Source organism: Ceratotherium simum, chromosome 6 (genome assembly GCF_057802395.1).
Source record: "Ceratotherium simum simum isolate JZ-2026a chromosome 6, ASM5780239v1, whole genome shotgun sequence".
Taxonomy (NCBI): domain Eukaryota; kingdom Metazoa; phylum Chordata; class Mammalia; order Perissodactyla; family Rhinocerotidae; genus Ceratotherium; species Ceratotherium simum.
In genome coordinates, this window is record NC_141905.1 from 58,584,342 (window position 1) to 58,605,944 (window position 21,603).

General features: G+C 41.8%; 1 protein-coding gene across 2 annotated transcripts in view; it reads left to right on the top strand.

Annotated features, from left to right (window-relative positions):
* The first annotated feature begins 285 nt into the window (after positions 1-285).
* PI4K2A (phosphatidylinositol 4-kinase type 2 alpha) overlaps positions 286-21,603 on the top strand; it is a 30,479-nt gene continuing 9,161 nt past the window's right edge. Inside the window, exons 1-5 of one of the 2 annotated variants that reach the window (XM_004427917.3) lie at positions 286-757; positions 8,464-8,664; positions 12,852-12,983; positions 13,355-13,508; positions 20,328-20,389. In XM_004427917.3, coding sequence (XP_004427974.1) covers positions 323-757; positions 8,464-8,664; positions 12,852-12,983; positions 13,355-13,508; positions 20,328-20,389 — 984 coding nt within the window. In that variant the 5' untranslated portion in view covers positions 286-322. The remainder of the gene's footprint in view (positions 758-8,463; positions 8,665-12,851; positions 12,984-13,354; positions 13,509-20,327; positions 20,390-21,603) is intronic. The other variant, XM_087432383.1, reaches the window with a different exon arrangement.

Consider the following 21,603-nt stretch of genomic DNA (forward strand, 5'->3'; position numbering starts at 1 on the left):
GCTAAGGGCGGGGCTGGGCTGGTAAAAGCAGAGGGCGTGTCTGACCCGGGTTTGGCTCCTGGAGCATGCGCAGTCTTCACAGAAGGTGACGGGCGAAAAATGCGGAGGGCGCTATTGCGTAGGCGGTAGTTCCGATTGGCTGTCGTTCGCGCTCAAGGGGTCGTGCCTACTCGTCGCCAAGTAAACATGAGCGGTAGGGGCGGGGCCAAAACGGCGCCGCGACCTGGTTGGCCAGGCGGGGGTTGGGGGCGTCGCGGATTGGTCCCGGCCGCGAGCTCAGCGGTGCGGGGTGCCCCGGGTCCCGGAGCCCGCGGCCTGAGGGATGGACGAGACGAGCCCACTTGTGTCCCCCGAGCGGGCCCAACCCCCGGACTACACCTTCCCGTCCAGCTCGGGCGCTCACTTTCCGCAGGTGCCGGGGGCCGCGGTCCGATTGGCGGCGGCGGCCGGCCAGGCCCCCTCTCCGCCGGGCTCGCCAGGCCACGACCGGGAGCGGCAGCCACTGCTGGATCGGGCCCGGGGCGCGGCGGCCCAGTGCCAGACCCAAACCGTGGCGGCGCAGGCCCAAGCCCTGGCCGCCCAGGCCGTGGCGGCGGCGCACGCCGCGCAGGCACACCGCGAGCGGAATGAGTTCCCGGAGGACCCCGAGTTCGAGGCCGTGGTGCGGCTGGCCGAGCTGGCCATCGAGCGCTGCATCTTCCCCGAGCGCATCTACCAGGGCTCCAGCGGGAGCTACTTCGTCAAGGACCCTCAGGGGGTGAGAGCGGGGTGGGGACCGCGGTCGCCGGCTTCGGGGAGGGTGGGCCTGTCCCGGGGAGTTTGGGGCTTCACACAGCCAGAGGGAGAAGGGAGGTTGAAAGGCTGCAGAAGGGAGAAACTTCACAGTGCGGAGCCCTTGGCAGGATGTTGGAATGCCGCTGGGGACTGGAGATGGAGAAACTCTGCGGAACGAAGAAATAAATCAGAACCTGTTTGGTGAGGGAGGAGCGAGCGGAAAATGAAAAGAGGAAATTGACCAGATACGGGCGAGGGGCCCGTCGTTGTGTTGGGGCAACCGGCCTCTGGACAGAGACTTGCGGGGAGATGCTGCTTTCTAGTAGGTTCCTTAGCTTTAAACTACTGAGTCTGCTATTCGGCCATTGACCTACAGATTTGAGCTTTGGGCCTGTGCTCTCTTTCTGGACCCAACCAGTGTTGTCGCTGTTCATTGAGGAGGACAGGTGACCCATCGGGGGCTCTGAGGGTTCACTTCCAGCCTTCTGTGTTGTGGGGTTGTCTCCTACCACCGTTCCAGGTCTCTTCCTAGCAGACGTTGGTGATAGAGTGGGTGGACTCACCAGTTTCATCTGTCCTGGTTATTGCTCGCTTCTGGGAAATGCTTCAAATCCTTTTTTTTGTGTGTGTGAGGAGATCAGCCCTGTGCTAACATCCGCCAATCCTCCTCTTTTTTTGCCGAGGAAGACGGCCCTGGGCTAACATCCGTGCCCATCCTCCTCCACTTTATATGGGACGCCGCCACAGCATGGCTTGCCAAAGCAGTGCGTCGGTGCGCGCCCGGGTCGCCCGGGTCGAACCAGCGAACCCCGGCCGCCGCAGCGGAGCACGCGCACCCAACCGCTTGCGCCACCGGGCCGGCCCCGCTTCAAATCCTTTTTTATGGTTCCTCAGTTTAGAATGTGGAGTTTTAGAAACATGAAACTGTCAGCTACTTTTCATTTCTCTTCCAGGACTATCAGCAGTTTGCTTTTTAGCTAAGGCAGAGTGTTTGTTCACCTTTATTTTGTCCCCTGCATGTGTATAAAGGGGGATGGGATGGGATGTAGCTTAGAGTGGTCAGGGCAGCTGAGATGTGAACCTTTGTCCTTTTGAGAACTGCAGAGGAACTTAAGGCATTTAGATCAAACCATAGATATCATTGGAATATTAGAGGCTCAGAAAATATCAAGTCTTTCCTGTCAGAGTTCTCAGATGGGCCAGAATAGTTTATTGGAAAAATGTACTATTGTTGTGCTTATTAAAATGATGGGTGTCAACGCTCCCTCAAATTTGCCCTGCATCTCTTCTGTGTGAACTCTTTAGACGTGTGATGTGCTGTTTTGATAGCAATGCTGAGTGGCTGGGATGCGCTCTGACTTGTAGCTCTTGGTTAGGGTCATTAAATGATCGGGTTATTCTCCTAGATGTTGTCGTCCCTGAATTATCATCAAGAACTAGAGAGCAGTTCTGCCATCAACTCAGTTAACATAAACTGAGTTGGGGAAAGCTTTGAGAGTAATAGGTCTTTCCAAGTCCCTCAAATAAGGGAAGAGTGAGTTAAATTGAAAGCTCGAAGGGGAACCATCACTTCTAGAAGAAAAGAAAGGTGGGTGTGTTAAGGCCTAAATATTAGCTAGATGCTTTCATCTTTATTATTTGGGAACCAGAGTGAGATCTAAGATATGAGTGGCTTTTATTTTTTGGTTTTTATTTTAGCTTGTTGGCTGATTATCTTTGATAGGTACAGGAGCAACAGGAAGGTTTTGTTTTTCTGCATGACCCTGTTACAGCTCCTCTGCAAGTGTGTCAGTTTAGCTGAGAAGTGATCTGGTGCTCAGTGATCAGGTGGGAGTAATATGATCTCTCAATTCTCCCTGGCAGGTAAATAAAGTACTACCACCTCAGGACATAGACTGTGGGCATGTTTCTTGGTGATTTTGCAGGATCCCAGTCTCTAAAATTTCCTGGCCTCTGTTCTTTCTTAGAGGGGAGGTCAAAATACATATGCTCTGACAAAACTTATTAAGGTTAACCATCCTGCTCCCACTGAAGAAAATGTGGTTTAGAGCAGAGGATCACTTCCTAAATGCTGTGGTGGGTTGTACTGGCCCACAGACTCACTGTACTTGGTCTTGTCATCTTTGGCTGTGCTCCAAATGTGTTTATTTCATTTAACAGATACTTAGATAGCACTTACTATGTGCCAGGGACTGTTTTATGTGCTTTAAAAGTAATAACTCACTTAATCCTCACAGCACCCTCGGAGGTAGGCACTTTTGTTATCCCCACAGATGACAATACCGAGGCACACAGTATAACTAATTTGCCCAGGGTCTCACAGCTAGTAAGTGGGAGGTGGCATTCAAGACCTGGACACACTGGTTCCAGAGTTCATGCTCCAAACCACTGTGCTCTGCTGCCTCAGAGTTAGTCAGTCATCTGAATTTCTGGTTTCTGTTTTCAGCTACCATACTGGTTAGGGTGAAATTTGGCTATGTGTGACAGAGAAGTTAAAATAATGACTTGAATAAAAGTACATTTATCTCCTATAAAAGAAGTCTATAAGCTGCTCAGGGCTGGCATAGCATTTCACTTTATCAGGGCCGCAAGCTCCTTCCATCCAGCTGATCAGCCATCCTTAGCAGGTGGCTTCTATTTCATGTTCCAAGATGGCTACTCAGGCTGCAGATATCTTGTGTGCTTTTCAGCCAGTTGGAAGAAAGAAAGGGAGAGGGAGAATATCCCCCCACACCCTCTTAAGACATTTCCTAGGATTTACCCCAGACTCTTCTCCTTACATTCCATCGTCCAGAACTTAGCTGCAGTAGTGGCTGGGAACTATAGTCTTATTTTGCCCTGCTAAAAATCAGGAGTCCTGTGTCCAAGGAAGAAGGGAGAACAGAGGTTGGGGGAACCAGCAGTTTCTGCAACAGCTACTTTTGGACTTTCGGACTAGACAGTCCGAAAGGTTCTTGAAGATAACAGCCCTGGTTCCATTTCCCAATTTAGGATGGTTCCTCCCTCTGGGTGAGCAAGTAGGGAGCTGGAACAGTAAGACAGAAAATGCTAGATCAGAATTCAGGGTAGAGAATGCTCATGTTACCTTCCTTTCTTACATCCTTATGCTTCAAGTTTCATACTCAATCACCTACAAAAGCATTTTTTGAGCATTCTCTGTTTTGTGAGGCTAGTCATACTACATGTTCAAATTGCTGAGAATCGTAGAATAAGCACGTGACTCACTAGTTTATTAAGAGGATTAAAGGAGATATCACACCGAAAACCCCTGGCATAGTTCCTGCTTAGTGTGAGCTCAATCAGAGTGTTTCGTTTTTAAGTTAGATGTCCACTGACCTCTGGATTAGGCTTTCTTGGATACGTGGCGTTGAGTAAGGCAAAAGTAGAATGACTTTGAGAAGATGCTTTCATGACCATTGAGAATAGTAATTCATTAGATAATGCTAATTGGTATTTGCTTCAAAGTTTTACAGATACGGCTCACATGTTCTAGGAACTTGGCCTTATATCAGTAATTTTCAACCTTTTAAAAAATATTTTATCCACAAAGAGATTGTCATGAAAACAGTACAGTGTTTTTTTCCATTATATAATGCAAAATTATGTTGTAATATTGAATATGCTTCTTCTAACTACCTGTGCCCTCCAAGAAATTCTCATGTCCTTACACTTGGTTGGGAACCACACTGATGGCCAAATAAGGAATAAAGATCTCAAACAATAAATTTTTTTACTAAAATGTTGAGGCAGTCAAGTTTGTATATCATATATAGATACAGTTCTTGAGATTTTAAACATCATCTATTATCTGTTGTAGAGAGCTGTCCCAGGCCATACCTTGTAATGGATGAGGCAGATTAAGTCAATGGCAGTGGATAGGAAAACAAATACAGGCTGAATCTCTTTTACTACATACTGTGTGGCTCTCATCTTCCTTCAGGGTCTCATATATTTGGAGTAGCCCATCTCTCTCTTTTGTGAGAGTTAACATGTAAAATAAGGCATCTCTACCTAAATAGCTAAGTCAAGGACTGCGTTTCCCTTCAACGTCTAGTGCAGAAGACAGCAGCTCACAGAGTGTGGCCCAGGGACCTCTAGGAGTCCCATTTTGGGGTCCACAGGTCAAAATTATTTTCATAATAATTTTAATACTCCATTTGCTTTTTTCACTTTCATTTCCTTGTGAGTGTACAGTGGAGATTTCCAGAAGTTACATGATGTGATATTGAAACAGATTGAATTTTAAGGAAGATGTGAGAATACAGGTGTCTTCTCTTAAGCCAGATATTGGAGAGATTTGCAAAAAAGTAAAACAATGCCTATCTTCTCACTAAAAATTGTTTTTGAAAATAGTTATTTTTCATAAAAGCATTTCACTTATGTTAACATGTAATGAGTTTATTTTTATTATTAAGTGAATTAATAAATAGTTTTAACATTTCAGTTTTAATTTCTGCTATAACAAATATAGATTTTACCCACATAAACAAAAGCTTTTAGGGGTCCTTAATAAGTTTTAAAAGTTTAAAGACATCTTGAGACCAAAATGTTTGAGAACTGTCTACTTCATTTTTACCAAATTTTTTTTAAAAACCTGTTTTATTAAAAGTTATTTTTGTATATTTCACTGTGTAATATGAGTGATGTGCTTAAACTGTCTTAGGTTTCAGGTTCCTGGAGGAAAAAGCCTCTTGGTATGGGAAACCCTTTGGGTTTGAGATTCCAGTAATTGGTTGTGGGTCCTGACGCTGGCCATTGAGTGGCCTCTGGCTTCCTTGTGCAGTTCTGCTTTTATCCCCAGCTTCATGGACTGCTGCTGCTTCAGCTACCTGTACCTCACCCCCTTCATTGAAAGGGGATTAGTAAGTGGGTGTTAAGGAAAGGTGTTTTAAAGATATTGGCATCAAACTGAAGCGTTCTCCTAAATGTAATAAAGGAATTGAAAGTATGTTAAAGGAGAGGATGGTGACAAAAATTAGGCAGTAGTCATTTTCTTTCTCAACCAAATACTGGTGGGTGTCTTTCTAATTTGGGTAGTGTTAGAGTTTATTTTCTATGAATAAGGAGAGTATTCTTGTATTCAGTCACACAGTTGATTATGTGAAGTGAACATTAGCTTTAGAAATTAGGTCAGAGGCTGTTTTATGTATCTGTCTAGGAAACCTGCAGTGTGCTCACACAGTCTTGCACAAACTAGGTACTGAGCAAGTGTTAACCGAATTGAATTGAACTGAGGCCTACACTTAGTCCTGAAAGGCACTTGTCTCCCCTTCTGTCTGAATGTCCTCCTGTCCTTCCATCCTTCACACCCTACCGTTCCTCCATCTGTCTAGTCTGGGCATTATTATTTAATGAAACCCTTGTAATACTGAGATAACCATGATTACTAATGCTTTTAGAGTTGATAAAATGCTTTCTGATTCTCCTTATGGTGGAAGGAAATTGAGACGTTTGAGAGGTTAGTCTATAAATGATGCTTGGCTTCAGTCTTGGCCTTCAAGTTCTGCTTTCTTTAAGTGGAAGTATTTAAGCCTCAGCCCTAGTATTTTTCAGCCCCGCTAGTAGCAGGAATGTATTGGTCTACCCTTCGTCAGGGACCAGCTTGCTGAACTCCACGTTGTGCCTCAGTTGAACTGACTCTTGGGCTCTGGGATGTGACATGCCGCAAGTTGTCCTGTGGTTTCACTGCCCCGGTTCCAGGGTGTTACAGTGGACTCATCATTTTCTCAATTGCGAGCCCTTTGCTACTGCTGCTGTGTGGTTCAGAACCCAGGGTTCCAGGGGTACAGAGATAGAGAGGAAGATTGCTAACTTAGGCCTCTTGCTAGCCACTTTGGATAAGAATGTAATTCCGAAGACTTATGATATGAATATATGCATTTGACTTTTCCAGTGAATAAGTAAGTTTGTCTTTAAGAATAAAGTGATTCTTTTGGAGGGAGGAGAAGAGTTCTGTATTTCTCTTGCCCTCTCAAATCCTTGCAAGGCTTCTTGAAGGAACTGGCCTCAAGATTGACCAGTTATTGTTGGAAACATGCGCCCAGCCAATTCCTAATATAAGTACTTACTTAATGTGGGCAGATGGCTGTATGTTTTCTGCTGTGACCTGCCATTCAGGAAGTGACACCCACAGGAAAATGTCTTATGACCCAGACTAGCTTGAGTTGGCTGTGGGGTGAGGGGAGAGGGAGAGTCAGATGATATGAAGATGAATCACTTGGATAGCATATTTAATTTTCTTCCTTTAAAATCACCAGTTTGGGGATCAGAGGGAATGAGCTAAATGCAAAACCACCTCAGAGGGCAGACTGGCCTGGGGAAAAAACCTTCAGGAGGAAGTGCTACAGTTTCTAGGGTGCAGCAGCATTCCATATTTTCAAGGACATTTGAGAGTTTAAGTTACTGTCTGCTAGAGAAGATGGATTTTAATATTTGTGGCGTCTCATGTCCTGATCTCTTGCCTATCAGAATTACTTAAAAGAACCCCATTCTAACCAGGTAGCAGATTCTTTTTCCTGCTGTGATTTTTCTTTTCCATTGCTTTCTTTATCATTCCTAAACTTTTTATTTTAAGGTTTTGTTAACACCTAGGGGGTGTGAAGTAAGTCTGATAGAGGAAGTCAACGATCAATGAAGGAATTTTCTTAACCTCATTCCATAATACAGTAGTCCCCCTTATCCATGGGGGATATGTTCCAAGGCCCCCATTGGATGCCTGAAACCACGAATAGTATCAAACCCTATATATACTATGTTTTTTCCTATACGTACATACCTATGATAGAGTTTATAAATTAGGCACGGTAAGAGATTAACAACAACTAATAAAATAGAACAATTATAGCAATATACTGTAATAAAAGTTACTGTAGATCTTTGCAACCTCAGCATACAATATTTTTTCTTTCCTTATTAAATCGAGAACTTTCACCTTTTCACTTAAAGGAAGCACTTTATGGCTTCTCTTTGGCATATCTGAATTGTCAGCATCACTCCTCTTGCATTTTGGGGCCATTAGTAAGTAAAATAAGAGTTACTTGAACACAAGCACTGCAATATTGCGACAGTCGATCTGATAACCTAGTGGGCTACTAAGTGACTAATGAAGAGGCAGATAGCGAATACAGCGTGGATACGCTGGACAAAGGGATGATTCATGTCCCAGCAGGATGGAGTGGGACTCTGTGACATTTCATCATGCTTCTCAGAATGGCGAGCAATTTGAAACTTATGAATTGTTTATTTCTGGAATTTTCCATTTAATATTTTGGGACCACAGTTGACTGCGGGTACCTGAAACTGCGGAAAGTGAAACTGTGGATAAGGGGGGACTACTGTACCTTACTAATTTCCTTTCAGTTGATAATTTTTTGAGTCTCTACGTAGTTGGTGCAGAGCAACCAATAAATGTACCTTGAAGGTTGGGGTTTGATGGCGTTAAAATCTGTTATACCATGTATACCAGACTTGGCAGGTCTTTGGCCACAGCCCTTTCTAGCAATGGATCTCTTAGCTGCACACATGAGCTGGTGTTTTCTGCTTACAAGCTGGGGAGAAGCCAGTGTCTGACTGTAAGTAGGGATTGTCTGCCTATGCCCTCTCATTTCTTTCTAGAGTGCTGCTGACCTGGTCTGTGAGCTACTTTAGTCAACTTATCTTTAATGTCTTCTTTTTGTTTTGTCTGTGTAGAAGATCATTGCTGTCTTCAAACCCAAGAATGAAGAGCCATATGGGCACCTTAATCCTAAGTGGACCAAGTGGCTGCAGAAGCTGTGCTGTCCCTGCTGCTTTGGCCGTGATTGCCTTGTCCTCAACCAGGGCTATCTCTCAGAGGCAGGGGCCAGCCTGGTGGACCAAAAACTAGAACTCAACATTGTACCCCGTACAAAGGTCAGTGACCTGTCTCCAGGGAGCCTTACTGCCTGGCCAGAGTTTTCCTGGGCCTGAGCCCTGCTGCATGTTAGTGGGACCATTAGCTCCAGTGAAGGCTGTTTATGCCCTTAGTCTAGGGTTCTCAGCCATTTTTGGCGGAGGGTGGTAGGTTTAGGGTCGTGATTTGATCATCTGATGAAATCTGTCCTGAGAAAGATAGACATAAAATTTTTCCATGCAATTTCAGGGAGTTCACCAATCCTCTGATACACATTTATGGGCTCCCTGGGTCTTTGGATCCCAGATAACGCCAAGCTGATTAGAAACCTAGCTATTTTGTGGCTCACTCTCTTAGATTTCTGAGCCATTCTAGAATTTAGATACAGTCTGGAATGGACTAGCTGATGTCAGCTAAGCACTTATGCAAGGTCTGGCAAGGAGGACTCTAGGATGGGCTGAGGGTTAGGGTAAAGGTCTGACCTGTAAGAGAAAGGTCCCCTACAGGGAACTGACGTGGAATTCTCCTCACCCATCTTTATGCTATGGAATTCTTGTACTTGTCTGAACATAAGAAAATTGGGGTCCCGAATCCAGGCAAATCCACGCTTAGAATGGATTTGTACATACCTTATATGTGTTATGACTTAGGTGAGGTTCTGATGAATGCTCTGGGCTGTACCCCCTCCCCCCGCCCAAAAAATGTGCTTAGTACAGAATTGATTGCATACAGTTTCAGGAAGTTTACTAACACCAGGTTAAGAACCCCTATATTATAGGATGTTCCATGAAGCTTTCCAAGGGTTATGTGGGGAAGGAATCTGCTGGTCAGCATACGAACATTTAAGGACATGTGATCACCCATTGAGTATATGGCTATCTGAGGTTTAGTAACAACTTAAGGTGGAACTCTGCTCTGATGCCTTAGGCTGCAGGGGCATCTTTGTAGCTCTGGATCTTAGTCTTCTTTGAGACTCAGATGGAAGCTATAGATCTTGTTCCCAGAAAAAATACACATATTTGCAATTACTATTTTGCATATAATTTCAGGGGGATGATTCATAGATCAGTTAAAGTCCATCCATTGACCCTGTAGGACCATGTCTCTAGATTAAAAACCCCGGCTTGAGGTTTTCTTCGCAGGTTTAGATAGCAGACTCTGGGCAAAGAGATTGATCAGCAGACAGGAGCTTCCCTTCAAACCTATTTTTTTTCTATTTTCCCAGGGTATGTTTAGAAGAAAATGTGATTATTTTGGGTGTTTAACTGTGTCTGCTTCTTTGCCACCAGACTCCAAACAGTAAGCCAACTACTTTGTAAATTTGTAGATGTCAGCGACCATTTCTTGAAAGTTCCTTCTCCCATTCTCAGCACCTGGCAAAGTACTATACTTATAGTAAACATTCAGTACGTACCAGCTGAATCAGTGAATGGATGCCAAGCCGTGAGAAACAATACCAGAGGTCCCTCAGCGTCAGGTCTGTGGAGAGAATGTTTGATTGTAGCTCCAGCTTGCGGCTCCTATTTGACATCCAGTTCACTCCTGGCCTTGTGCAGCTCATTCCTTCCCTTTATGCTTTAGTTCTCTCTGTCCACTTTGAACGTCTTGTATGGTAATTAATGCTCCTAAGATCTCCTGCCTAACCTGAATTCCTCCTACTAGGCCCCTCCTAGACTCTTGAAACTCTTGAATACTCCTTGTTCATCATTCTGTAATATCCTTTATTTACTAAGTAAATAACAGACCGCCCCTGGCCCTGTGCCTGCCTGCCCTGCCTGTGCTTCTGGAGTGCAGTGCCTACGAATCAGAGGCTTGAGTTCAAATTCTGGCTCTGTAGGTTTTTTGTTGGGTGACCCTTGGGCAAGTCACTTAAGACCCTTCCCCCCGCCCACTCAGTTTCCTCACTATAAAAATAGGGCTATAAATAGTTCCTAGTTTATGAGGTGGCTAGTAAGATTACATATGATAACCCATATAAAACACGTAGCCCAGTACCTGGCACAATGTAAACACTCTGTACATCTTAGCCTGTGGTGTTTTTATGACTATTCTAATCATTAATGTCACCTCCCATGATCCTTTTCTCCCCCAGCTCTGGTCTTCCTCTTTCCCTGTTAGAGAACCTCAATGAGGCCTGAGGATCTTTTGCATCAAAAAGTCAGCAACAGCAAAAACACTTGTCTTCCATGAGACTGAGAAGAGACAGAACTTTGCAAGTTTTAACATACAGCTGTAAGAGGAAGTCTCTCCCCTCCCCGCCTCCCTACCCTTGTGACAGGATTCTATCCAGTTGATCAGAACATCTGTCACTATGGAAACAGGGCTCATGTTGCAATGGAGCTTCAAATAGTAAGGTTCTAATTCTCACACAATAGCAGTCTCTGCTCTCTGTTCCTGTGAGGTTTGAGGTTATGATAGTTTCATTAGTCATAGGGAAAAAGTGGTTTGTTATAAAGAATGATTGCAAATAAATTTGATAGGGAGAAAGGGCGGTTTATGGCTTGAGAGAGCCAGGGTTTCACCATGGAAACTGGCAAGGTAGTCTTAGGAAAGTCTTTTTTTCCCTTTATTCCTGTGCCTGTGTTTCCTGATTGGTAAGGCAGAGAGTGCCAACCTACAGTACCTTACACATCCATTTTACTCTGTTAACATTGGTTGGACGGATAGGTGGATGGATGGGAGGGAGGGGATTATTTTGTCTCTCTCTGTCTTTAAGATTCATGGGCGAAATAATTAGTTATTTGTAATGAATTCTACAAGGCTTAGGAAAAGAAAGAATTTTCTTATAAATTTGATTTAGGTATTTATATGCTAAAACCCACTTGTTGCTGCCTCTGAAAGAAGCTTGTAACTCATTCATTCTTTCACTTAATAAATATTTAATGAGCATGTGCCAGGCACTGTGGTAGGTACTGGGGATGCTAATGTGAATAAGATGTTCTCTTCCTCCCAAAATTTCGTTAGTCTTAAGAGATAAGTTGGATATATGAATGGTTAATCACAAGACAATGTGATAAGTGTAATAATGGACGTATATACGGATTACAGTGATATCACTGCATTTTGACAATCAAGTGTAATATTTTTTTTGTGTCTGAGGAAGATCAGCCCTGTGCTAACATCTGCCAATCCTCCTCTTTTTTTTTTTTTTTGCTGAGGAAGACTGGCCCTGGGCTAACATCCATGCCCATCTTCCTTTACTTTATATGGGACGCCGCCACAGCATGGCTTGCCAAGCGGTGCATCGGTGTGCGCCCGGGATCTGAACCGGGGAACCCTGGGCCGCTGCAGCGGAGTGCGGGCACTTAACTGCTTGCGCCACCAGGCCAGCCCTCAAGTGTAATATTGATGGCCCATTAAAAAGATGTTTTTTTGACTAGACAATGCATGCATCTAGTGCAAAAGTCAGAAGGCACAGTAGAGTAAACAGAAGAGTAATTCAGCCTCCCTTCCACCCCCGTCTTCCAGCCACTCACTTTCCTTCCGCAGAGGCAGCTGCTATTACTAGTTTTTTGTGTAATATTCCAGATGTAGTCTGCATAAATATGCATATATATGGCAATACACTAAAAATTAAAACCAATTTTTATGTTTGTTTATTTTTTGAATATGACTAATTGCACGTAGTACAAAATTCAAAAGGAAATAAAAGGCTATAGAGTAAATAGCAATTTGTTTTTATTTGGAGAGAAAATAGGCATTGGGACATCTTCTCCTAACCCAGGAGGTGGCTGTGTTAATCAGGGTAATTCATGCTAGCTGCTCTAACAACCCCTGAATTGCCATGGTTTAACACAGAGTTTATTTCTTGCTCACATCGTAGATCCATGTCAGCTCACAGCTCTCCTAGATCCCTTGTCTCCTAGATCCATGTAGTGAAGGGATCTAGGATCCTTCCATGATGTGGTTTTACCATCTCAGAGCCCTTCATCTCCAGCTGTGCAAATTGGGGACTGTGAACCAAGGATCGTGGGAGATTTTAGTGGCCAGGCCTGGAAGTGATGTACAGTCATCACTTTGTCAATATTCCGTTGGCCCGAACTAATCATATACTCTATCCTAGCAGTTAGAAAGGCTGAGAAATGCATTCTTTCTGTGTGCCCTGGAAGAATAATAGTATTGGTAAGCATCTAGCTATTCTCTGCCATAGTGGTATAGTTCCTGAGACTTGGCTCTAACCTAGGTATCTCTTCTCTTTCCATTGTAGGTAGTATACCTGGCCAGTGAGACCTTCAACTATAGTGCCATTGACAGAGTGAAGTCCAGGGGAAAGCGGCTTGCGCTAGAGAAAGTGCCAAAAGTTGGGCAGCGGTTTAACCGTATCGGGCTACCACCAAAGGTATAGACTGAACCTATGTGGCTTATTAAAGGTGATGATTTGTAGTGGCATAATCATCCAAGTGGTGAAGCAAGGTGACCACAGACTCGCGTATGGGCACATGAATAGCCTGCCCCATGCTCCTGTCTTCCTCATTTCTGTCAAGGTCCTAAGGTTTGAGGAATAATTCTCCAGAGAATAGAGACCCTCACTTTCTCACTTTACTCCTCTGGACCATTTAGATGGGCTTCTTGAATTTGGATGGGGAATCACTGTCACAACCCTTTTCTGATATAAACTCCACAGGGCCTTAGTGGGTAGCTAGCTTACTCCTGGGGACTCTGGACTTGGACTGTAGGGAAATACCTTTATTCTTCCTTTTTTTATTGCAGGTTGGTTCATTCCAGCTCTTTGTTGAAAGCTACAAAGATGCAGATTACTGGCTACGGCGTTTCGAAGCAGAACCTCTCCCTGAGAACACTAACCGGCAACTACTGCTGCAGTTTGAGCGGTTGGTGGTGCTGGATTACATCATCCGCAACACTGGTGAGCAGCTGTTGGTGGTCCTGTCCCTGTGTCAGGCTGTGGGGTGGCCCAGGGGGAGGTCTGGAGGTGTGCAGAGCTTGGTATCAGAGTACGCTATCAGGGTGAATTTTTTCCTAAGTCAGAAGGGTTTTGCACATTTGGGGAGGGTCTCAAAAATACTTTTCCAAGACATGCTTTGTCCAGGCACATCACGTGTAGTTATCAGAGGTGGTGATGCCTGGAGCCAATATTTACATTTTATCTTGGCCCCTTCCTGGTCCCAGACAGAAGACACTTCGGCTCTTCCGAAGCAACGTGAAGAGTTACTCTTATCCTTGATCCCTAGTCCTTCGTATAGCAAGGCCTATCACAGGACAGTTTTGTCTTTAAGTACTTCCTATAAGTAGATTCACACAGTATTTCTCATTTTGTGATTGATTTATTTCACTTAATGTAATGTCCTCAAGGTTCATGTTGTAGCATATGTCAGAATTTCTTTCCTTTTTAAGGTTGAATAATAGTCTATTGTATGTATGTATCCCATTTCACTTATCCATTCAGCTGTCGATGGACACTTGGGTTGCTTCTGTGTTTTAGCTATTGTGAATAATGCTGCTAGGAACATGGAGTTACAAATATCTTTGAGACACTGCTTTCAATTCTTTTGAGTATATACCCAGGAGTGGAATTGTTGGATCATATGGTAATTCTATGTTTAATTTTTTGAGCAACCACTGTACTGTTTTCCACGGCAGCTGTACCATTTTACATCCCCAGCAACAGTGAACAAGAGTTCCAATTTCTCCACATCCTCGCCACCACTTGTTATTTTCTGTTTTTTTGATAGTAGCCATCCTAATAGGTGTGAGGTGGTATCTCATTGTAGTTTTGATTTGCATTTCCCTAATGATTGGTGATGTTGAACATCTTTTCATGTGCTTTTTGGCCATTTGTATATCTTCTTGGGATAAATGTCTATTCAGGTCCTTTGCTCATCTTGAATTGGGTTGTTTGTTTTATTATTGTTGAGTTGTTAGGAGTTCTTTATATATTCTGGATATTAATCTCTTTAACAGATATATGATTTGCAAATATTGCCTCCCATTCTGTGGGTTACCTTTTTATTCTCTTGATAGTGTCTTTTGATGCAATTAATTTTTAAGTTTTTGTGAAGTCCAATTTGTCTATTTTTGCTGTTGTCGTCTGTGCCTACAGTGTCGTATCTAAGAAATCATTGCCAAATCCAATGTCATGAAGCTTTTGCCCTATGTTTTCTTCTAAGAATTTTATAGTTTTAGGTCTTAGATTTAGGTCGTGGATCCATTTTGAGTTAATTTTTATATATGGTGTTACGTAAGGGTCCAACTTCATTCTTTTGTATGTGGATATCCAGTTTTCCCGGCACCATTTATTGAAAAGACTGTATTTTCCCCATTGCATGGTTTTGCGGCCCATTGTCAAAAATCGTTTGATCATAAATGCGAAAGTTTATTTCTAGACTCTCTATTCTATTCCATTGGTCTATATGTCTGTCTTTATGCAATACCACACTGTTTGGATTACTGTAGCTTTGTAGGAAGTTTTGTAGTAAGTGTAGTTTTGGAGTAAGTTTGAAAGTTTTGGAGGAAGTATGAGTTCTCCAGCTTTGTTCTTCTTTTCCTGGATTGTTTTGGCTATTTGCAGTCCTTTGAGATTCCCTATGAATTTTAGCATGGGTTTTTCTATTTCTGCAAGAAACATCATTGGGATTTTGATATGAATTACATTAAATTTCTAGATTACTTAGAGTAGTATTGACATCTTAACTATTGAATCTTTCAGTCTATGAACATGTTGTATCTTTCCGTTTATTTATATTTTCTTTAATTTCTTTCAGCAGTGTTTTGTAGTTTTCATTGTACAAGTCTGTCACCTGCTTGGTTAAATTAATTTCTCAGTATTTTACTCTTTTTGATGCTATTGTAAATGGAATTGTTTTCTTTTCTCTTTCCTTTTTTTTTTTTTTTTTTGTGAGGAAGATCAGCCCTGAGCTAACATCCGTGCTAATCCTCCTCTTTTTGCTGAGGAAGACCGGCTCTGAGCTAACATCTATTGCCAATCCTCCTCCTTTTTTCCCCCAAAGCCCCAGTAGATAGTTGTATGTCATAGTTGCACATCCTTCTAGTTGCTGGAATTGTGGCCCTGGAATTGTTTTCTTAATTTCCTTTTTGGATTGTTCATGGTTAGTGAATAGAAATGCAACTGCTTTTTGTGTGTTGACTTTGTATCCTGATACTTTGTGTCCTGATACTTTGCTAAGTTTATTAGTTCTGACAGTTTTTTGTGGAGTCTTTAGGGTTTTCTACTGTATAAGATAATATCACCTGCAAACAGAGATAATTTTACCCCTTCCTTTCCAGTTTGGGTGCCTTTTATTTCTTTTTCTTGCATAATTGCTCTGGTCTTCCAGTACTGCGTTGAATAGAAGTGGTGAAAGTGGGTGTCCGGGCCGGCCCTGTGGCTTAGCGGTTAAGTGCCTGTGCTCCGCTGCTGGCGGCCTGGGTTCGGATCCCGGGCATGCACCAACGCACCGCTTCTCCGGCCATGCTGAGGCCGCGTCCCTCATAGAGCAACTAGAAGGATGTGCAACTATGACATACAACTATCTACTGGGGCTTTGGGGGAAAAAAAAAGGAGGAGGATTGGCCATAGATGTTAGCTTTGAGCTGGTCTTCCTCAGCAAAAAAAGAGGAGGATTAGCAAGGATGTTAGCTCAGGGCTGATCTTCCTCACAAAAAAAAAAAAAAAAAAGATCCAAAAAAAAAAAAAGAAAGTGGGTGTCCTTGCCTTGTTCCTGATCTTAGAGGCAAAGCTTTTGGTCTTTCGCTATTGATTATGATGTTTGCTGTGGGTTTTTCATATGCAGGACTTTTATTATGTTGAGGTAGTTTCCTTCTATTCCTGGTTTGTTGAGTGTTTTTATCATGAAAGGATGTTGAATTTTGTCAAATGCTTTTTCTCCATCAGTTGAGATGATCATTTGGTTTTTTTCCTTCATTCTGTTAATGTAATGTGTTACATTGATTGATTTTTATATGTTGAACCATCCTTGCATTTCAGCAGTAAATTCCACTTGGTCATGGTATATAATCCTTTTAAAATGCTGCTAAATTCAGTTTGCTATATGTTTTGTTTTGTTTTTGTTTTTCGTTTTTTTGGTGAGGAAGACTAGCCTTGAGCTAACATCTGTTGCCAATCCTCCTCTTTTTGCTGAGGAAGACTGGCCCTGGGCTAACATGCATGCCATCTTCCTCTGCTTTGTATGTGGGACAGCTGCCACAGCATGGCTTGATAAGCAGTGCATAGGTCCGCGCCCAAGATCTGAATCTGCGAACCCCAGGCTGCTGAAGCAGAGTGTGCAAACTTAACCGCTGCACCACCGGGCCAGCCCCTCAGTTTCCTATTATTTTGTTGAGGATTTTTTATCAATATTTATAAGGGATATTGGTCTGTAGTTTTCTTTTCTTGTACTGTCTTTGTCTGGCTTTGGTATCAAGGTTATGCTGGCCTCGTAGAATGAGTTATGGAGTATTCCCTCCTCTTCAATTTTTGGAAAAATTTGAGGAGGATTGATGTTAGTTTTTCTTTCAGTGTTTGGTAGAATTCACCAGAAGCCATCAGGTCTAGGGCTATTATTTGTCAAGAGATTTTTGATTACTGATTCAGTCTTCTTACTAGTTATAGATCTGTTCAAATTTTCTATTTCTTCGTGCTTTCATCTTGTTAGGTTTTGTGTTTCTGGGAATTTGTCCATTTCATCTAGGTTATCCAGTTTGTTGGCATACAATTGCTTATAGTACTCTCTTGCAATCCTTTTTTATTTCTGTAGAATTGGTAGTAATGTCCCCACTTTCATTTCTGATTTTAGTGATTTGAGTCTTCTCTCTTTTTTTCTTAGTCTATCTGGCTAAAAGTTTGTCGATTTTATTTGTCCAGTGAGAGAACTGTTATATTTTAATTTTAGAGCATTTAGTTCATTTATCTGTAATGTATGTAAAGATATATTTGGATTTTCATCTACCATCTTATTATTTGCTTTCTATGTTTTCTGCCTATCTGGTTTTTTCCTCCCCTTCTCTCTATGATCTTTTTTTCCTCTCCTTTCTTGCTTTCTTTTAAATTATTTTATAATTATTTCATTTCCTCCCTCTTTTAGCTTAGAAGTTGTATACTCTTTGTCTTTTCTCTTGGTGTTTACTCTAAAGATTACCATGTGAATCATTGATTTCCTAAAATCTGATATAAAATTGGTACTATTTTCTTAGATAATGCAGAGACCTTAGAAACCTTTAGCTCTATTTACTCATCTCCAGACTTTTATACTATTAATGTCATGCTTTTTAATTATATATGTATGCATATACATATATATGTATATGTGTGTATATATAAAAACATTCATATAAAACTATAAGCTAATATTGTTGTTGTTATTAATAATAATTATGGAGACTTTTAAACACACACAAATAAGCAGAATAATGAACCAGCATGAACCAGTCATCCCAGCCTCAACAACAATCAATCCATGACTGATCCTATCCCATTCACACTTCCATTTGCTTACCTTCTTTTTTTAATTTTTTTTATTTTTTGTGTGTGTGTATGTGAGGAGGATTAGCCCTGAGCTAACATATGTTGCCAATCCTCTTCTCTTTGCTGGGGAAGACTGGCCCTGGGCTAACATCCATGCCCATCTTCCTCTACTTTATATGTGGAATGCCTGTCACAGTATGGCTTGATAAGCGGGGGCATAGGTCTGCGCCTGGGATCCAAACCTGCGAACCCCGGGCCACCAAAGCAAAGCACGCGAACTTAACCACTATGCCACCAGGCTGGCCTTTTTCTTTTATTATTTTAAAGCAAATCCCAGATGTAATTTTATTTATAATTTTTGAAGTATGTATCTTTAAAAGATAACTCTTTTTTTTTAATATACCACTATCACACGAAACAAAACTAACAATATTTATCTAGATTTATTAACATATTTACCCGTTTTATTGCTCTTTATTTTTTTCTGCATCTCCAAGCTTCTATTTGGGATGCTTTTCCTTTGACCTGGAGAATATTTTAGTACTAGTCTTCTGGGGATTAATTTTCTGTTTTTATTTGTCTGAAAATATCTTTATTTCACCTTCATTTTTGAAGGGTATTTTCTTTCAGGAGTTAAAAAAAAAAAAGCATTTCATTGTCTTCTTGCTTCCATGGTTTCTGTGAAGTCAGTTGTCTATATTATTGTTGCCTCTTGGAAGGTAATCTATCTTTTTCTCTAGCTCCTTTTGAGATTTTTCCTGTACTTGGTTTTCAGCATTTTTACTATGATATACCTATGTATGGTTTTCTTTGTATTTATCTTTTTTTTTGTAATAAAAAAATCATTTTATTTATCTATTTATTTTTTTGTGAGGAAGATCAGCCCTGAGCTAACATCCATGCTAATCTTCCTCTTTTTGCTGAGGAAGACCGGCTCTGAGCTAACATCTATTGCCAATCCTCCTCCATTTTTTTCCCCAAAGCCCCAGTAGATAGTTGTATGTCATAGTTGCACATCCTTCTAGTTGCTGTATGTGGGACGTGGCCTCAGCATGGCCGGAGAAGCGGTGCGTTGGTGCACGTCCGGAATCCGAACCTGGGCCGCCAGTAGCAGGGCGCAAGCACTTAACCGCTAAGCCACGGGGCCAGCCCCTCTTTGTATGTATCTTATCAGGGATTCACAGGGTTCCTTGAATCTATAGTTTGATATCTTTTGTCACTTTTGGAAAATTCTCAGCTATTATCTCGTTAAATATTACTTCTGCCCATTTTTCTCTCTGCTCCTTCTGGGACTCCAATTACATGTGGTTAGATATACATTAATGTATACAACCTTTTTCTTGGGTGCTTTTATTCTGGCTGTTTTCTTGTGACCTGTCTTTCAAATCACTACTTCTCTCTTTAGCACAATCTGCTATTAAATTCAACTATTGAGTTCTTAATTTTGGTAAATGTATTTTTCAGTTCTTGAATTTCTGTTTGATTTTTTTAAAAAGATTTTTGTTTTCTGCTGATATTCTTAATCTTGCCTTTTATCTTCTTAATATGTTAAGAATTTTATCTTGAACGTTTTAGAGTCTATATCTTCATTGCGTGGAGCCCCTGTAGGTTTGTTTTGATTTTCTGTAGTTTTGTTTGTTTTTATTCGTGTCATCTTGTCTCTTTGTATACCTGGTTATTTTTGATTGTTGGATATTGTGTATCAGAAATTGTAGAGGTATTTGGAGGCCTAGGATGCTGATATAAGTCCTGTCTGGAAGAAGATGTTTCCTTTTGGCAAGCAGCTGGGGGCACCAGCAATCCAGGATCACTTTTATTTCAGGTATTGAGGAGAAACTCTGCTTATTTTCCAGGGTGTAGCCCTTCAGGTTTCAACCCAAAGCATGGTTGGTTTACCAGGGTCTCCTCCCCCTTATCAGTCACTGGACTACAATTTTTTCTCCCTAACTCTACAAGGCTATTAGAACACTTTTCCACCTCTTAGCCTCTTAGTCACTTCTTCCCAAATCAGCAGGTGCTCTAGAAGAAAAAAAGTCACAAATGCTGGGCTTCTCTCTCTGGATTTCCTTTCTCTCCCAGGTCTTGATACTTTAACTCATAATGGTCTTGTTAAAATCTCCAAAGCCTTCAAGAGATTTGAAAATATTTTATCCATTTTTTGTAGTCCTTCTCAGTAGGTCCAAGTGTCGAAAATATCTAGGCCATCATTGTTGAAAGTGAAAGTCACCCCAGTTTTTTCTACTAACTTGATATTTCTGTTCACAGATCGAGGCAATGACAACTGGCTGATTAAATATGACTGTCCGATGGATAGTTCTAGTTCTCGGGTAAGATGTTGATCTCTGCCTTGAAGAAGAGGGTGAAGTGGAGTATATGCATAATATGGAAGCCCATAATAGTCAGAGATTGGAGGTCACATAAGTTCAGAGAATCAAGCTAGCACATCTGTTTAAAATTGATAGGTTATAATATTTGGTAGAATTTTTCTCGATTTGTTTTTTAAGGAATATCCTACTGAATGATGTTAATAGGGATAGAATGAAGAAAAGTTCAAATAAGTTTGGAACATATTATATACTTTATGCCTTTCTTGGAAATTCACATTACATAGTAGCATAGTAAAGGTCTGAGAAGTAGTGCATTAAAAGAACCTGTTTAATTGTGTTTAGCCCAGTGATTTCTAAACTTCTTTGACCATGGAACACTTTTCTCACAGCAGACCACAATTCCACAGAACATCAGTTTAGAAAAAGCTGTTTCCTGCAACTTTCTTAACTTTCTCATTGCTTTCGTACTCCACCACACTTCTCTATACCTGCTCAGTCTGCATGTTTTAAAAAATTAGCAGGAAGCCTACCTGGAGGAGAGTGAGGTTGGCTCTTATTCCTTATAATGTTTTTTTTTTCTTCTAGCTTTATTGGAATATAATTAACATATAACATTGTGCAAGTTTAAGATGTACAATGTAGGAGGCCGGCCCGGTGGCATAGCTGTTAAGTTCGCACACTCTGCCTCTGTGGCCCGGGGTTCACGGGTTCGGATCCTGGGCGCAGACCAACGCACCGCTTGTCAAGCCATGCTGTGGCGGCATCCCATATAAAGTAGAGGAAGATGGGCACGGATGTTAGCCCAGGGCTAATCTTCCTCAGCAAAAAGAGGAGGATTGGCATCGGATGTTAGCTCAGGGCTAATCTTCCTCAAAAAAAAAAAAAAAAAGATGTACAATGTGATGATTTGAAGCATGTATATATTGCAAAATGTTTACCACATAAGGTTAGTTAACACATCCTCATAGTGTTTTTACTTCCTTCTCTAATAGTGGTTCTCAAATTTTGTACAGCATAATCACCTGAAGGGCTTATTAAAAATAGTACAGATTCTTCAAGCCTTTCCCCATTCGATCTGCGGTAAAACCTAGGATTCCACACTTTTAATAAAGTATCCCAGGGGATTCTGATGCAGGTATCCCGGACCCACACTCTCTGTTCCTGTGATGGCACCAGTGAACTTGAAGCATGAAGTCAAATAGACAGTCATGGGA